Source organism: Canis lupus, chromosome 17 (assembly GCF_048164855.1).
Source record: "Canis lupus baileyi chromosome 17, mCanLup2.hap1, whole genome shotgun sequence".
Taxonomy (NCBI): Eukaryota; Metazoa; Chordata; class Mammalia; order Carnivora; family Canidae; genus Canis; species Canis lupus.
Genome location: NC_132854.1, coordinates 12403732 through 12422442, shown reverse-complemented (window position 1 = coordinate 12422442; position 18711 = coordinate 12403732). Strand labels below are relative to the sequence as shown.

Below are 18711 nucleotides of genomic sequence, written 5' to 3'. Positions count from 1 at the left end.
TTTATTTTATACACGTGAGTACATAAACAAGTGCACACCCCTGAAGATCAAACCACAGAGCTGTGTCTCCAACCTCCATCACACTGGACCCACAAAACAACCTTTCTTATAGAACAGTATTTCAGGCCAATGTCATTGGCCAACACTGAGTCATTTTTACGAAGAGTTCTCTGATCATGGTGACTGCATCTGTTGTGAGGGGTTGTCAAGGAGATTGTTCATTAATCGCACAGTGGCCTTTGTATGAGGGCCCCCACGAGAAATGTCTGAATGATCTTCATTCTGAGATGACTCGGGCAGCTTCTGACTAATTGGATTGTTTGCATCGTGTGCATTGCACTGCACTATCAAACGGGTCTCCCAGCTAGAAAGCAGAGACCCCAGATTGCCACCCACCCACAGCAGGTGACAGGTTTCTTTAACACTTTAGTTTTTTTATTAGCTGATTCCTCTCTATCTCCTCACTACCTGGACTCCTTGTTCACCTTTCTACTTTCAAACCCATTTTAAATTCATGTGATCCTGGTCCTTGTATGGTACTGCCTTAGGTCTTCCTGGAAAGTGGCAGGGGAGTGGATGGATGGTCAGATTGGGAAAGTGGCAACTTGCTTGCAAAGATAATTCTGTGAAGGTATGAAAGGACCTACACCAAATGGCAACAGCAGTTCTCCTGGAAAGGGAGAGATGGGGATTGAGAGGGACCTTCAGCTTATCTGATTGTTTTTTTATAATATGAGTACATTATAACATTAGTGCATTATGCATGATTAAAAATAATTTTTAAGAATAACTCTACAACTGGGGCACCTGGGTGGCTCAGTCGGTTAAGTGTCTGACTTTGGCTTAGGTTGTGATCCTGGGGTCCTAGGATCAAGCCACACATTGGGCTCCCTGCTCAGCAGAGTCTGCTTCTCCTTCTTCCTTTTCCCCTCCCCCTACTTGTCCTCAATCTAATAAGTAATTTTTTTTTTTTTTTTAAAGTAACTCTAGGGATCCCTGGGTGGCTCAGTGGTTGAGCATCTGCCTTTGGCTCAGGGCATGATCCTGGGGTTCCAGAATTGAGTCCCATATTGGGCTTCCTGCATGGGGCCTACTTCTCCCTCTGCCTATGTCTCTGTCTCTCTCTGTCTCTCTTTCATGAATAAATAAATAAAATCTTGAAAAAAAAAGTAACTCTACAACTGCAATAGCACTATGATAAAAATATCCAATGTTGGCTAAATTCTTACCATGTGCCAGCACTGTTCTAAGCTCTTTAAATACATTAATTAATCCTCTCAGTAACCATATTTGGGACAATTATCTCTATATAACAAATGAGGAAACTGAGAAACAGAGAGGACCCATGATGTCTCTGAGGTTTCATAGCTGGTAAGTGGTAGAGCAGGGATTTGAATTCACTCTGGACCTGAAACCCAGTCTTTTGGCTATCCTGCAATTGGTACTATGATCATAGTATAAAAGTCACCACTGAGAGGCCAAGAACTGTTCTGAGAATTTCCAAATTAATTCATCCAGCCCTCTCAATGTACCCTGTTAAGGAAACATGATCATTACACATATTTTGCCTGAGAAGAAACTTTTGGTAATGGCCTGTCCAAGGTCACACAGCTGTAAAGCAGCACAGCCATGTCTTAAACACAGGAACGTTCAGGCCTACCACAACAGAACTCTGTCTGCTTTATGTGCCAGCTTCTATCATGATGAAAAACAAGCCTTTACTCACCTGACAGTCAGCTATTCTATTTCCACCCTCAAATACTGCCACTCTTATAAGTGTTTGCTTAAATCTGCTCATTCACAGATGGCATTCTAACAGATAAGAAAACTTGACAATAGAACCCTATTCATATTTACCTGAACCACTCCCATACAGGAATCCAGAAATATTGATCCTTTTGGTTCTTTGGAGATCTTTTCGTCTTTATAAAAATTCAAATTGTAGGATCCGTCACCAAGTTGAAGCAGGTGGAAAAACCGTCTTTTAAATGACTGAGAGAAGAAGACACAGCTATTGTCTCAAAATGAAAAGAGTCACAATGTCCATCGATAACTCACAGCTATACACATATGTGAAAACCACTTCCATTCTCTTCAAAACAAACCCAATTCTGGCCAACGCATCAGGTAATGGTGAGTTAGATTAGGACTCTCCATCACATTTAATAATTTCAGTGCATTTAAATTCTGAGGCGGTGGTTCACTTAACATGCATGGGTCATTTTTCTCACCCACAGAATTTGATATTTTTACATAACCACCCAAAAGCAGTACAATGAGTTCCAATTTGGGATGCAGCACAGAAGGATGGAAACTTTCTCAAATCCCCAGGGTTTCTTGCTCACAGAACAGGAACTTTTCTCTGCCTCGTGACACTGAATGATTTCCCAGCCTCAGGATTATGATGGTCAGCATTTCCCCTGAGTTATTTTCTATCTCCCTGTCCATCTTTAACTCCCTTCCATTACTTCTCTCCTCTTTATTACTTATCCTAGTCTTTCTCTGGTCCCACTTATCTCCTGAATGGCTTTTTAAACAGTTCTGCTCTTCACACTTTGCAACCCCCTTCCAATCTAACAATTTTCCCTTTGGTCCTCAAGTTTTGCTTTTGTTGAGTTGGTCACAGTAGACCTCTCAGAAATGTTTAGATTTAGACCCTGGGTGATGCGCTTGGAGGTGCCATGGAACACTCTTGCGGGGGATACAGAGAAGAAATCCCATGTTGGCGACTGCACCTACACACCAGCCCAGTGACGGTCTCGTCATGCTGGTGGTCAGAGGGTGAAGCAGGGGAATGGGTAAAAGTGGGACAGTACCAATGGGGGTCGATCACCAGGGATGCATCTTACTAACCAGACAATATCACTTTTGTCAGGAAGAACAGCATACCCATTCATTTTGAGCATTATTTCCAAGACCTAGAGCAGAATGGGTTTAATGAGAGGGGAATGCAGGGTGATGGGCCGCCTTACCCTCATGGTCACGCTTATTGCACTGTTCATGTTGCCTTTGTACAGCCACCCGTGTTTGGTGATCCCACCCTTCTGAGAGCCGAGGGAGGCAGCATCCTAGGAGAGAAGGAAAGCTACAATCAAGCTCCCATTACTACGAATCCTGCTGTGAGTTTGGTCAAGGTGAAAATCATTCAGTTGGTGCCAGCTTGCCCCATCCTATCCCTTCCCTGGAGTCACCATCTGCCACAAGTCACTTTAGAGTCTGTTTGGCAGTAAAAGAGAAGGAGAAGCCTAATTCCTGAAAACTCTAGCCCATTTAAAGGCAAAGCTAGCTCCAGTCCAAATTTTTAAGTGTTTAATGAGCCACAGAGAGTACATACCATACTTGACCACTCAGGTTGTAAGGTCTCGCCTGGTTTCATGAAAAAATGTTTTCAAATCATAACTCCCCTATACTTGGAAGACAAAAGCAAATTCCTGGAAAAGTTCCCAGAGGCTCAGTTCAGGGGAAGGTGAACGAAAAAAGGAAGGACATGGGAGGCAATAGAGAAAGGAGAGATGAGAGAAGAGGATGGGGCAATAGCATGGAAGGAAAGACAGGCAAGAAGGCAGAGAGGTAATGGAGAGGAGGGGAGTCGGAGAGGCACAGGAACATAGCTAGAGAAACCAACACACTCGTGTCTGCAGGTCCTGTCTCCAACTGTGGGCTCTGGAGCAAGTGAGGCAAGTGAGGCCACTGGCTGCTGCTGCAAATACATTAGGCACACACTCATACATCTGACAGACTGACAGATGACATGTGTACACACACAGTCTGGCCAATCTGCCACACCCTGACCCAGGGCCCTCCATGCCCTCTTGTGAGGCTCCCCTGTGGTCTCCTCGCCCCTCTAAGGCAGTGTCCAATGGACACTTGAGTACATATGGTAGGAAGAGAGGGCCACATGGTGTCACATTACCTGGGCTCACACTTTGTTAGACTAGTCTCTAATAGTGATCTTTCTTTTTCTAATCAAGTAGACCATTGCAGAAAGACCCATCTTATGTGTTGTTTTAGATCATCTCTATATTAGTATTGGTGGTTTTATTGTTCTTATTGCTGGCAATAATAGAAATAACTTGCCTGTCTAGGATTTTAGAGTGTGTTGTGCGCCCTTACATGCATTATTTCAAATGGTTCTCCTCTTACTACCAATCAGCACCAAGTTTTTCTTAGTATCTTTTCATTTTGAATGACCACTTACTCTTCCCAGAATTATTTTAAAAGTGGTTTCTAGGGCAGCTGGGTGGCTCAGCAGTTTAGCGCCACCTTCGGCCCAGGGTGTGATCCTGGAGACCGGGGATTGAGTCCCACCTTGGGCTCCCTGCATGGAGCCTGCTCCTCCCTCTGCCTGTGTCTCTGCCTCTCTCTCCCTCTCTGTGTCTCTCATGAATAAATAAATAAAATATTTTTAAAAATAAATAAATAAAAGTGGTTTCTAAAATAATTTGCTACCATGAACATTTTAACACGCTTGAATAGCTGGCGTTATAGCTTAGCTGACAATAAATAAATAAAAATAGGAACACCCCACCCCACCCCCCACCCAAATCACAATAAGGTATCTAATACTGACTAGGGGATAATGAGAAATGCAGAAACAGGCAGCACCAACTTTTCATTAGGTTTCCCTTACTCAGTCATCTTAATGCCCAGCTTTCTTTATATACTTCTCCAAAAGTAAGGCAAGTGGGCTTGTTTTAAAAAAAGAGAAAAAGAAAAACTTCTTGGTACCATATACTACACTCAAAGCCATTACTTAAGAAAGAGCCATTTCAAATCTACTGGTGGCCAGATTGTGTCAAGATATCCTGTTGAAAAACAACCTAAACTTAAGGTCTCAGTAATCTTCATATCTTTTAACAACGTAGCCACATCTTATTCAGGCCTTTGAAAATAATCTCAGAACAAATAAACAAGACAGGAAGAACATGCAATGCTAAGCAGTCAAGTTGAAAGGGAGACCTTATTTCAATCAATCCAACAATACATTTTTTAAAAATTCTTCCCATTTCAAGTAACATTCCAACTCCTCTTTGGGCTAATATTTGGTAATTTTCCAACCAATCTTGTAAATCTGTAAACTAAGTCAATTTTTAAATCTGCAAGCGATCACCTACCTCATCTTTGTCAACCTCCTCATCAACTTCATAGACATGAACTGGAAGTTTATCCAACTTGGCTACTTTGCTTTAAAAAGAAGAAAGAAGTTTATTTTATAATCCACGAGGAGATGTTGCATCTCTTCCCCCATGAGAGGAACCAACATTTACACAAATCCAAAGCTGGCTTCACTCAGTTGAAGAATAAAAACAATCAGGACACCTGGGTGGCTCAGTGGTTGAACATCTGCCTGTGGCTCAGGGTATGATCCCCAAGTCCCGGATCGAGTCCCACATTGGGCTCCCCACAGGGAGCCTGCTTCTCCTGCTGCCTGTGTCTCTACCTCTCTCTCTCTGTCTCTTATGAAAATAAATAAAAGCTTCAAAATAGAAAGAATAAAAACAGTTGACACTACTGCTCCTCAAAGTGGGTGATCCAAGAATGAGGAGCCCCCCAAAGCCACATAGAAAAGCTGGCATAGGTTGTTGGGAGTTAGATATATTAAAAATGGGAAAGTGTAGGGGGTGACTGGGTGGCTCAGTCTGTTGAGTGTCCAACTCTTGATCTCAGCTCAGGTCTTGATCTCAGGGTCGTGAGTTCAAGCCCCACAGTGGGCCCTGTGGAGCCTACTTTAAAAAAAAAAAAAAAGGGAAAAGTGTATTAATAAGTAAAGACTTGGTAGAATAACTTTTAAGACTTATTTCATTTATTTGAGAGTGAGAGAGAGTGCGCATGAGCAGGTGAGAGGCAGAGAGAGAATCTGAAGCAAACTGCCTGCTGAGCACAGAGCCCAACTTGGGTGGGACTCGATCTCACAACCTCAAGATCATGACCTGAGCCAAAATCAAAAGCTGGATGCTTAACTGACTGAGCCACCCAAGTGCTCCAGGAGAATAACTTAAAATGAAGTTTATAGGCAGCCCGGGTGGCTCAGCGGTTTAAGCATTGCCTTCAGCCTAGGATGTGGTCCTGGAGACCCGGGATCGAGTCCCACATTGGGCTCCCTGCATGAAGCCTGTTTCTCCCTCTGCCTTTGTCTCTGCCTCTCTCTGTGTGTCTCTCATGAATAAATAAAAAATCATAAATAAATAAATAAATAAATAAATAAATAAATAAATAAATAAATGAAGTTTATAAGAGAAAAGGAAAATGGGGTCATGGCCTTTACAGTGGGAGGTATGGTCTTGATGATGACAATGTTAACAACAACAGCACAGTCACAGCTCTAAGCAATGTGCTTCACATGTTTTATCTCCTTCACTCCTTTAGATCCTAGGGGCTGGAGTTAAGAGCATTTAATTGATGAGAAGACTGAGGCTCACAGAGGGCAGAGTGAACAAACAATGCAGGCAGACTATAGAATCTATGCTCTTAATCGCTGTTAGAATCCCCCCTCCTTTGGGGTGCTGGGTGGCTCAGTGGTTGAGCATCTGCCTTTGGCTCAGGTGGTGATCCTGGGGTCCTGGGATCAAGTCCTGCATCAGACTTCTCGGAGGGAGCCTGCTTCTCCCTCTGCCTATGTCTCTGCCTCTCTCTGTCTCTCATGAATAAATAAAATCCTAAAAAGGAAAAAAAAAAAAAAAAAAAGGAATCCTCCCCCTTTCTTACCACACAACTGGAAAATTATTAATGCTAAAGGTGAAATCAACCAGTGTTAAAAGCATACCATCTAGTAAGTTCACTCCATCTCATAGTCTGTTCTATGATAGCTAGGAGAATAGTCTGAACCAGACTGTCAGTGAGGATAGATTAATCCAACCCAATGGAAAGAACTTAAAAATCCCCAAGTAAGTATTGGGTAAAAATAGAACTAGAGAGCATACCCATCTGGAGAAGATAATGCTGCAAGGAGGGAGTGTTTTCAGCTGAGGTTTAAACAGAGTCAATCGGGAAGTTGGCTGAACACCCTTAAGGAGTGGCTGAGCCATACAAATAGGAAAAACAAACAGCTAGGTCCACTGAGATAGTTTCAATGGTCCAAACTCATAGACGCCACAAAATACAGAGAAAAATATATTAACAGGGTCTCAATTATAGGTAAAATTTTCATTGATGATGGTTACATTTGAAATACAATCCATCATTATTTGATTTTGATTTTGGTTTTTATAATCAGCTAGACCTAATTTACCAACTGCATCATTTCAGGATATACCATTCATTTTCTAACACATCCTCTCAAGGCAAGACCTACCTACATCTGGTCCACTTTAACGACTACCAATCAATCTAAACATACTTTTTTTTGGTGTATTCCAGAACACATTAATACTTGAAAGAAGGTAAAGAAAATAGTCTGGAAAAATGCTTGCTCTTTGATTTAAACTTTTTTTTAACATATGATCTATTCAATATAAAATGCTTTTCATGTCTCTTCAAAATATTCTTTCAAAGATAAAATGCACTGTAGCATTTACATTTTGTCTTCTAGTTCTCACTGAAAGTACATCACCTGTTGTGTTTTATCAGTGGTATCCTGAAAAGAACCATTGGCCATAACTAAACCATCCATGTGTTTATTACCGCTTAACCAATCCCAGAGTGCTAGGTTTGAGTCCTATTATCAAATACCTTGGAAATAATAGCTATTCCATAAACAGACAAACTATCTAGAAATATTTTCTCCAGTTACTGTGATTGCATTTGAAGTTACATACCTCCCTAAGCATTTCAAGTGCAAAAACTATTGCCCAAGTGTATAACTCCACCTTGTGTGGCCTGACCATTTACTCACTTTGGAAGCTGTCGAAACTCTCCCGAGTAATCTTCAAATTTATAATTCACCAGATGCCAGTCAGAGTTATAGGTTTTGATGCACTACAGGGGGGAAGGGTGGATTTAAAGGAAAAATAAAGAAGCATAAGAGGAAAAGAAAAAAGATATGTGATAGCTTTTGGAGAATATTTGGGAAGGTTTATGAATGCACACCCACATAAACATGAAAAAAAATTCATTCACCTCAACCCTCTCGTGCCTGAAATTCCACTATCAGAGGCTCCTAAAAAGCTTAAAAATCACTAAAACATTACCCTTGGGAATGGGGGCACTTAAAGTTACCATCATCCATGATCAGAGGACAGATTTTGCAAGGGGACAAATTTCACTTCATGTTGCTGTATTTACATAATGAACAATGTAATGCTTCTGACTTCAAAGGCCTTGGTTCTTAAGAAGTCATGTGCCTTCTACTAGAATGTGAAAGTGGATAATGGAAAGTGTGAACTTAAAGACCCTTTCATGGTGTTTAGTAATGTTACAACTAGCTCTGTTACTAAGTATGATGTAAATCTGCCCTCAGTTTTCCCTGTTATTTATAAGGGCCAGAGGGAGGTTATTAGGAGAAAAAAATTTAGATTCCAGTTCACAATGGCACTGTGATATCACCTTGTGTGCACACATATACATGTGAACCAAAGGAGGGAGAGCTTTATATTCTACAATGATACTAACCTACACATTGCTGTGAGGCACAGGGCAGGCCATCCCAAAATGTACAACAGCATATTGCTTGTTTTCAACTGAAGCTACTTGGGAATCAAACCACTCAAGGACACTGAGACTCTCTTCTATCCCCCTGAAAGTCAGAAACAAATCTCCTATATGAAAATTACTCTCCTATACTAAGAAATTAAAAAACCGTTATCACCAGAGGTAGGGACTTTATAGTTGAGAAACCTACAAAAATAAACACTATCTTTTTCCTAATCTACTACCTCAGCCTAAATTCTGCTTAGAATTCCTTACTAGTTAAAGCTCCCAAATGCCTGTCTTCTTTATCCTGTCAAATCCTCACAAATTTATTGTCTTTTTGCCTAAAATGTATAAAAACTGCCTGCCTTGGTCATGTCTTGGAGTCTCAGTTTCATTATTGGACCTCCATGTGCACATAATAAAACCTTGGGGTTTTTTTCCTCCTGTTAATGTGTCTCATATCAATTTAAATCCTACACTAGCTAGAAGAAACTCTTGGGGGGAAATAGTAAGTTTCTATGTCCCCTATATTGCATTAAATTCCCTCATACCCAACAGATTCAACAGACCAGCATGGTGTCTTTCACTCATCTATCCAGGATGATCCACTGAATAGTGTGTAGACTCTAAAAACTATAAGGCCATATCCACTAGAACTTTAAATATGAATGAGTCAAAATCAATAGGGGAAATGTTTGATTAAGTTACCACCAGCTAAATTGATTTCTGTAATAGTCAGCTCTTGGCTACACATATGTAAACTTGAGTATGGAAAAAAAATTGAATGAATAAGTGAAATGACTAAGTGAAGAAGTAGTTAAATAAAAAAAAAAGGTAGTTAAATGTACTTTTGACTTATCTCATTGACTTAACCCTGGCTATAATCAACATCATAATCAAAGTCTGTATTCTGCTTACTTCAGTTCATCATTTAGATGAACAACCTTCTTTAATCTTTCATAGATTATGCCCAAAGGCCTGCTGAAACAAACTCCCCCTCACACCAAAGTCATGAAAATAACTACATCAACAATACCAAGTCCTTCTCTCCTGCCAGACTCTATGCTAAGCATTCTACAGGTACGGTTGTGAAGGGCAGGTAGTGTAAGATTTTTATATTATCATTCTGAAAGCAGAGAAGGGGTAAGAACAGAACTGGATGGGAGGGTTGAAAACTTCAATCTCTTTGCCATGTGGTTACAAATGTTTTTAAATTTTTAAGTACTATTTTATTCTTGTAAATGCTTTTCAAAAAATACTTTTAAAGCATTTCCACCATTGAGAACATCTGACATCCACATCAAAGTTACATTCCAAACCAAGAGTGATTTCAGAATTATCTGTAGGCTTGGGTTTTCCCAACTGTTTTCTCTAGATCCATTAGCACAGTCAAGTCAGGTCTGACTAGGTATGACACATTCTTGTGCACATACTCCTCCTATTCTGTTTAGCTTTTTGAGCAAGCATGGCAACTAAAGTCATACCACCAAAGTCTCTGGCAGGACATTAAACCTACTCTGAAGTATGACATGCACCTGTGCAGTTAAAAAGCAAATAAATAAGCACACACTTGAAAAAAAAAATAAGCACACACTTGTATACAATCAGTGCATGTATGAATGGAAGGCCTAGGTGCCCAGATTTTTAATATCTTAGGTACAATGGGTAAGAAAGATAATTATCGTGTTTAAATATTTTAAATTATAAGAAACACAGTTAAGCAGGTTAGATAGCCAGAGAGTCATTCATTTAAGAAGCCTTTGTTGACAGTGCACATGGCAGGCACCAGCCAAATTCTGAGGCTGAAGTATAGGATAAGGCAAGCAACCCCCACCCCTCCGGGAATGTAGAAAGTCTAGGAGATGAGGGTTTACATCAGAAATCAGCATCCAGAGAACTGTAACTCTAGAAAGACAGGAATCCAACTGGCTGATTTCATGACTGACCTTCCAAACTCATGAAATTCAATAATATTTTGAAGTTAATACTGAAAGGTTTTTGAAGTTGTTTTAAAAAGAAAGCCATTAGGTCATTCTCGGCTGGACCAGAGGATGGAGAGGAAGTGCTGCTGCACTCCACCCTAGTGGCAGGGTCCCAAGAGGCCTGAGTTCTACTGGCTCCAGCAGCATAGCACGAAGCTGCTCTTGCTCAGCCTGCAGTGACTGAAGAACTAAATGGAGAGTTGTCCCTCAAAAATCATGTTTTTTGAGAAATTGGGAGAACTGAATCAGTAACCAGTAAGATGCTCCATGCTGTAAAATAGGAGGGCAACAAGACTCTTTCTGCTAAAGGGAAGATAGTGGGAGATGCCTGGGTGGCTCAGTGGTTGAGCATCTGCCTTTGGCTCAGGGTGTGATCCTGGAGTCCTGGGATCGAGTCCTGCATTGGGCTCCTTGCATGGAGCCTGCTACTCCTTTTGCCTGTATCTCTGCCTCTCTCTGTGTGTCTCTCATGAATAAATAAATAAAATCTTAAAAGAAAAAAAAGGCCAGATAGTATTTTCAGCATTGAGGGTCACATGGTCTCTGCTGCAAACACTCAACTCTGAGTTACAAGGTGAAATAAAACTTTATTGACAAAAACAGGCTGTGGGCCAGACATTGCCCGTGGGTCACTCACAGTTTGTTTACATCCTGCTTTAAAATAAACACTTAAGACTATATAAACATATCTGACTCTATTTGCCTAGAATTAATTCTACTAATATAGTAGCAAAGAAAGTAAAACAAGAAGTTCTTTTCAGAAGGATGAGAGATGATACTTCGGCAATTTTAAATACATATTTAATTTTTTTAAAATCTCAGTGGAAACTAAATATTGTTATTATGATCTTGTTATTTTAATTGGTCTTCACTTTTAAAAACATAACTTCCTTGTGGTGGGCAAACTTATTGATGGGCATATGTATCATCTAAAACTCAACTAGAAAAACAAAGATAAAAATCCATTATTTTTAAATGAAGGAGCACTTCAAGAAACAAAATTAAAAGACCTAATTAGTTTATCGTATCTAAAAGCACCTAGAAAAAGAAACAGAAACCCTAAGGGGGTTAAAAGCAGTCTAAATTCAGTAATTTCTCTTTCCTCTTTAACAAGATAATAATTACTTATATGTTCAAACAGGAGTGATAATAATCATACATTGATCGGAGATAGATTCTGTTCATTATCACCTGGCACTTCATGAATATTGAACTAGTCTTGAAAATAAGTCACAAATATAAACATTTAAAGTAAATGAATGCTTAAATGTGTATGCTAAGCTTCTAACTGAAAATAATCTCAATAATAGCCTCTGCCAAAGATTTCCAGTGAGTTCATAAGAGTTACCCCTTATTCTAGGACTATGAGGTAAGTTCTGTAGAATTCATGTTTTAAACAGTCATCAGAAATGACCACTGTTGACATTTCTGTCCAAGTTTCAGACTCTGAAAACTCTAGACTATTCTATTTTAACTTCCATTATAAAAATGTAACTATATCTCTGACACTTCCTTGAAAATACCATTGAAATTAAAGGGGGGGGGTGTTAGCAAAAAGTAGCTTTAAAATAACATGTGAATTAATGTAGAAAAAGCACATTACCTCTGTAACAAATAAGCTCTGTGCTTCCTCTTCCGCGTCTGCAGGAACAGTGGAGCACATATACCGACCCTGTCGTCTCAGAGTGGCCGTCTGTGGGGGAAAGTGCAGGCAGAGGGTTTAGTTACTGGAAGATGGAAAGGCGCCACCCTTGGGGTGCAGCAGGGCCCCACTCGGACACAGTCACTTCGGTTTCTGCCAGCTCTGCACTTCTTCCTCCTTGGGTCACACACAACAGATCCCTTTGGGTATCAGAAAGTTGAAAGCCGTGTGTGCGGCAATGGCTTCTGCTTCTTTCTGGGTGAGGGGCCCAGGGAGCCCTCTGCTCCCTCCCAGGCAGGGTAGAGGCCACTTTCAGAATCCCTAACACTCTGCAACCCCAAGTGCTTGATCTAGTCACACTACATTGCCTTTTACTTGTCTTAATGGCCTTTTTCTAGAGTAATACAGACATACCATAAAATTTACCATTTTAACCTTTTTTTTTAAAGGTCTTTTTAAGTAAACTCTATACCCAACATGAGGTCAAACTCATGACACTGAGACAAGAGTCTTGAACTCCACTGACTAAGCCAGCCAGGCACCCCAGTTTAACCACGTTTAAGTGTATAGTTCAGTGGCATTAAGTAGGTTCACACTGGTGTGCAATAACCATCATCACATCTATGTCTTCTTTTTTAGTTTTATTGAGAAATAATTGACATACAGCACAATGTAAGTTTAAGGCATACAGCACGATGGTTTGCTTTACATCTATTGCAAAATGAGGATCATGATAGGTTCAGCTAACATCCATTTTCTCACATGAATACAATAAAAAGAAAAGAGAAAGAGAAAAAACCCTTCTCCTTGTGATGAGAAGTCTTAGGATATACTCTCGTAAGAGCTTTCCCATATATTATTCAGCCATATTTATGGTAGTCGCCATGTACATCACGTCCCTTGTACTTATTAATCTCTTACCTGGAAGTTTGGATCTTTTGACCACCTTCCTCCAATTCTTCCTCCCCCTATCCTCCACCTCTGGTAACCACAAGTCTGATCTTTTTTCTATGACTTTTGTCTTGTTTTATTCCACAAATAAGTGAAATCACACAGTATTTGTCTTTCTCTGTCTGATTATTTCACTTAGCAAAATGCCTGCAAGGTCCATCATATTGTTACAAATGGTAGGATTCCCTCATTTTTTATGGCTTAATATTATTCCGTTGCAGATACATACCACAACTTCTTTATCTATTCACCTATCAGTGGACACTTAAGTTGTTTCTATGTCTTGGCTACTATAAATAATGCTGCTATAAACAGTAGATATCTTTTTGAGTTAAAACTTTCATTTCCTTTGGATATATTCCCAGAAGTGGGATTACTGGGTCATAAGCTGGTTCTACTTTTAATTTTTTTGAGAATTCTTCATACTGTTTTCCATAGTAGCTGCTCTAAATTACAACTCTGCCAACAATGCACAAGAGTTCTCTTTTCTCCACATCCATGCCAGCATCTGATCTCTTGTCTTTTTTTTTTTAAACATGTTTCACCAATAGTTTTATTTATTTTTGTTATCTTTTCTCTTTTGGATAACAGCTATTCTAGCAGATATGAGGTAATATCTCACTGTGATTGTATCTGCATTTCCCTAATGATTAGTGATGTTGAACATCTTTTCAAGCACTTGTTGGCTTTTTGCACACCTTCTTGAGAAAAATGTCTGTTCAAGTCCTTTGTCCTTTTCAACTTGGGTTATTTGTTTTGTTTTGGTTTGTTTTTTTTTTTTTTGGTTATTGAGTTGTATGAGTTCTACATATATTTTGGATATTAACCCCTGGATATATGGTTTGCAAATGTTTTTTCCATTTATCTCTTCATTTTATTGATGGTATCTATCTATCTATCTATCTATCTATCTATCTATCTATCTACGATACAGAGAGGCAGAGACATAGGCAGAGAGAAAAGCAGGCTTCCTGCGGGGAGCCCAATGCAGGACTCGATCCCAGGACTCTGGGATCACGCCCTTAGCCAAAGGCAGACGTTCAACCACTGAGCCACCCAGGCATCCCTTATTGATGGTTTCTTTTGCTGTGAATAAGCTTTTGTGTTTGCTGTGGTCACAGTTTTTTATTTTGTTACTTGTGTTTAAGGTTTCATACCCCAAAAAAATCATTACCAAGGCCCATGCTAAGAAGCTTTATTCCAATGTTTCTTCTAAGAGTTTCATGATGTCAGGTCTATGTATAAGTCTTTAATCCATTTTGAGTTCATTTTTGTTGAGTAGTGTAACACATGGGTCCAGTTTCATTCTTTTACATGGGAACAGCCAATTATCCCAGTACCATTTATTGTCTCTTCTCCATTGAGTATTCTTGGTTCCCCTGTCAAATATTAGTTGACTGTATATGCTTGGGTTCATTTTGGGCTCTTGATTCTGTTTCATTGGCCTACATGTCTGTTTTTATGCTGGTACCATATTATTTTGATGACTACAGCTTTATAAGTAGAACTTGAAAGAGGGCGTGAGATGCCTTGGGCTTTGTTCTTTCTCAGGATTTCTTCAGCTACTTGGGGGTCTTTTGTGATTCCATGTAAGTTTTAGGAGTGTTTTTTTCTACTTCACATTCATCTCTTAGTTGCCTTTCGTGTCCATTCTTGTTCACTGCCACATCCCCATGCCTAACAGCATGGTAGCCAGACAAGTAAAAGGTGCTCAACCAATATCTGTTGAAGAGACCTATGAATTAAGAATGCTACCACCCCTCCTGTAAACATTAGAACTGTTCTCACGTTTCAAGAGGATTACTGCTTATTTTATTTTATTTTTTAAGATTTTATTCATCCATTCATGAAAGACACAGAGAGAGAGATAGAGAGAGGCAGAGACACAGGCAGAGGGAGGAGAAGCAGGCTCCACACAGGGAGTCTGACGTGGGACTCAATCCCGGGTCTCCAGGATCATACCCCAGGCCGAAGGCAGGCACTAAACCACTGAGCCACCTGGGCTGCCCAATTACCGCTTATTTTAAATAATAAAATGCCTCATGACTTCAGGCAGTAGCACATCCACCCTAATTAACGTTGTTTAGAAGGTACTATTTTGTCAATATGAGAAAACTGGACTTCAGGCTTCAGAGAGAAATGTTCTAGATTTTTTCTCCCAAGAACTATAATCCTTGGATACTATTAACAGATCATAGTTATAAAAACAGCATACATGAAAACACTTTGCAAGGAGAATCTACCCTGCAGTAGCTCTTTGTGGCTACTTAAACTAAACTATCATCCCCCAGCATTTGTCCCAGATGTTCTCTGGTTAGAGGAAGCTTTGGGTCAAATCTGTGATCCCTTTTCTCCAGCTGGGAGAAAACTTCAGGACATATATTTTATATATAGTTTAACTTAATTTCCTGCCCCTATTTTCTCAATGTTGTGTCTCCTCCACTTATTTTACTCATTTTTGCATCGTGTCTATCTTGGAAAGTAATCTTAAGCCCTGTTTTTCGAATAGGTCCCCTTATTCTAAAGGAAGGGAATGAAGGAACCCCATTCTCCACTGAAGTCCTTTATGGGTAAATTACTAATTCATTCAGCCTCCAAAAGGGCTGAAGCCTTCGTTCTTGGCTTCTTTACAAATTTCAAAACTGGTGACCCTTATTTCCCACCTGTTCCCATGAAATGCCATAAAGATATGTGACAATAAGCACTGAAGATACATAATCTATTCACAAAGTTTCCACATAACACAGTGATTATGAGGTTGTCAAAACTATTAAAAATCAGAAATAATATAAGAAAAGGGGAGTGAGTGCCATTATGCTCTTACTTTAAAAAAAAAAAAAAGGCAACTTTAAGCATTAAAGAGAGACCTGACCTTTTACAGTGAAGAGAGCACTGGGCATAATTAAACCAATCATCTGTGTGTTTATTTAGTACCCATCAGTGGCAGAATACTAGGTTTGAATCCATTACTGATCAGGTCCCAGCTCTGATTTTGACAAAGTTTAGTTTTCTGACAAGAGCCCTTTGCTCTCCCAGAGTCTTCATCCAAATAAACTTAATACATTCCTTAAAAATCATTCACTTAAGTGAGACATACTTCTGTAGTACATATCTAGCTTAAATGTTATTTTTATATCTATTTCTTGTTGTATATAAAATCGGATGTTTTAGATCATCTCTTTTAGGTAGATGGCTGCTATCCTTCCCTATATATTCATGCTGTTCCTCATACTAAAAGGAGGATGACTTCCCTCTCCTTGAATCTAGGCTGGGTTTGACCAATCAAATGAGGTGGAAGTGGTATTCTGCTAGTTCCAAACTTAGCAAACTAGCAATTCTGCTCTTCCTTCTTGGAAGACAACCTCCGCATAAAAAGTTCTACCACCTGATATCATTATGCTGTGAGTAAGTCCAAACTAGCCATATGGAGAGGCCAGACATAGGAAGATGCCCCACCAGCCCACAGTTGGTCCTAGTCAAACTGGTAGAGACATCACAATTAAGTGAGGAATCATTCCAGCCCCTGCAGATAGCAAGTAAAGCAGAACAACCCAGATGAGCCTTGATCAGATTTCAGGATTGTGAGAAATGACAAATTATTACCCTAAATTACTAGGCTTTGGAGTGGCTTGTTACTTAGCAATAAATAACTGTAATAAGACTCTAAGAGATTAAGAAGATGTCCTAATTAACGTACTGAAGAATACTGATGTTTTCATGAAAATGATTTCAAATACTAATCACAATATAGAGTTAGGACAGAAGCACTGAGGGAACACACTAAGCTGCAATCTGGTTTCCATATTCACCTTTTCTAGAACATTTGTCAATGTCCTAAAAATGGACAAGTAAAATGGATAAAAATGTCCATTGGACTTTTTAAGAGTAGATATCAATGGCTTCTCCTCCCTGAAAACATTGTACCTATCATTTTAGGGCTCAGCATAAGTATAATTTCAACCATCTATCCATCCATGCCTTCACTGAGTTATTACTTTCTACCACCAGACACAGAATTAGCAGCTGGACACACCAAGTTTAATAAAGTATACCTGCTGTTCCTATAAAGCTTAGAGTCTGATGACAGAGGAAGAGGAGGAAATAAATTATTAGAGTGCTAAGAGTATGACAGAAAAGCATGAGAGAAAGAGGCGCAGAAGCACAGGCTGATGAGAGGAAAGAAAAGGGGAGTCTATATCCAAAGGGGGGAGAAAAGGACATCAAGAAGGTGTGTACCATGACTAAGACACTTAAACTAAATGTATGGGATGGGTACAAGTTGTATTCAGTACACGAGGGGTAGAAACTTGGTAGTTAAAAGAGCAAAATAAAGACGTAATAAATTAGATTAGCTCTTTGCACACACAAAAGAGACCCAGTAAGTCCTAAAACTACAAATATATCCTATGCTGAAGGAAAAAAAACTGTCAAGAACTCTAATTAAACTTGAATTAAAAAACACTGAAGAATGAAAAAACCCACTAACCTATAGCCTAATCAATGGTCTTAACTCACCCAGGGAAAGAAGGAGCCAAGAAAAAGAACAGGGCTTGCATGAGCAGAGCAATTTTGTCAGTGTCTTTATCACCATTTAAAAGGAAAGGCTGGAATCCATTGGCTGGGGTCACTTGTGCACCATTAACATTGCACGTGACCCCAGTGAGGAGTCATCACTTGAGGTCCTCAGTTCCCAAGGGTCTTCCCACTCAATGCTGAGCCCAGCCTCGCCCATTCACTTGTTTAAAATGTGATTCCCATTTAAACTTTCCTAAAGAGAGAGAGCTGACACAGCCAATCAATGTATTCTGATCTGCTTATTAATTCTACTTCTCAATGCTAATTATTAAATGACATTTGGTTTGTTCTCTTGTGGGCTGTCTGCTACATATCAGTTCTCTGAGACCAAACAACTCTGGTCACATTGAACAAATTCAGTTTCTGGACTTGCAGAGCTAAGATCTGATCCTAGACCTTGGTGACTTATAAACCATGGCCCATGAGGCCCTGTCTGATAGCAGCTCGTCAATCCCTGACTCCATTATCCAAAACTTTTCATAGGCAGATATCCCACTTTCTCCTATCAGACTACAGATTCCTTTGAGAGCAGGAGACATATCCTCCAATCTGTAACTCTGTGCTAAGTACTCAATAAATGTTTCAAGAATGAATGAAGTAGTCAATGGAATAGAAGTAGGACTCTACCAAAATCATCCATTACTTGTATATAATGTTTTTTCCTGTTATTACAAATAGTTCTCTGGCACATTATGAAAAGTGAAGTCTTCCCTTGAAGACTACAGCATGAGTAAATGCTATATTTTAATTCTCCTTAGATTTTGTTTATTAAAAGTCATATTTGGGTAATAGTCTACTGTCTGCCAAATCGATTCACATTAAATTTCTGCAGTTTTATTTATCTGGCTTGTAACAGAGACCCAATCAATACCTGGAGATTTATACTCCATGAACACTAAAGCCCTTCTCAAAAGTGGACTTAATTTTCTTTTTCATGGTTGTGGTATTCTCTTATAGTTTTCTACCAGTTAAAATTATATTCCTACTAAAAAA

General features: G+C 39.5%; 1 protein-coding gene and 1 long non-coding RNA gene across 40 annotated transcripts in view; one reads left to right on the top strand and one right to left on the bottom strand.

The window, feature by feature from the left end:
• DOCK9 (dedicator of cytokinesis 9) overlaps positions 1-18711 on the bottom strand; it is a 279300-nt gene that overhangs the window by 118925 nt on the left and 141664 nt on the right. For all 37 annotated transcript variants that reach the window (XM_072782523.1, XM_072782529.1, XM_072782544.1 and 34 more), the window contains exons 3-7: positions 12154-12243; positions 7832-7914; positions 5115-5184; positions 2973-3068; positions 1858-1992 (exon numbers count right to left, since the gene is read on the bottom strand). In XM_072782523.1, coding sequence (XP_072638624.1) covers positions 1858-1992; positions 2973-3068; positions 5115-5184; positions 7832-7914; positions 12154-12243 — 474 coding nt within the window. The remainder of the gene's footprint in view (positions 1-1857; positions 1993-2972; positions 3069-5114; positions 5185-7831; positions 7915-12153; positions 12244-18711) is intronic.
• LOC140607902 (uncharacterized) overlaps positions 1-18711 on the top strand; it is a 42040-nt gene that overhangs the window by 10672 nt on the left and 12657 nt on the right. For 2 of the 3 annotated variants that reach the window (XR_012009817.1, XR_012009818.1), the window contains 2 exons: positions 3018-3119; positions 9532-9648. This is a non-coding gene — a long non-coding RNA (uncharacterized lncRNA). Of the gene's footprint in view, positions 1-3017; positions 6685-9531; positions 9649-18711 lie in introns of those variants that run through there. The other variant, XR_012009816.1, reaches the window with a different exon arrangement.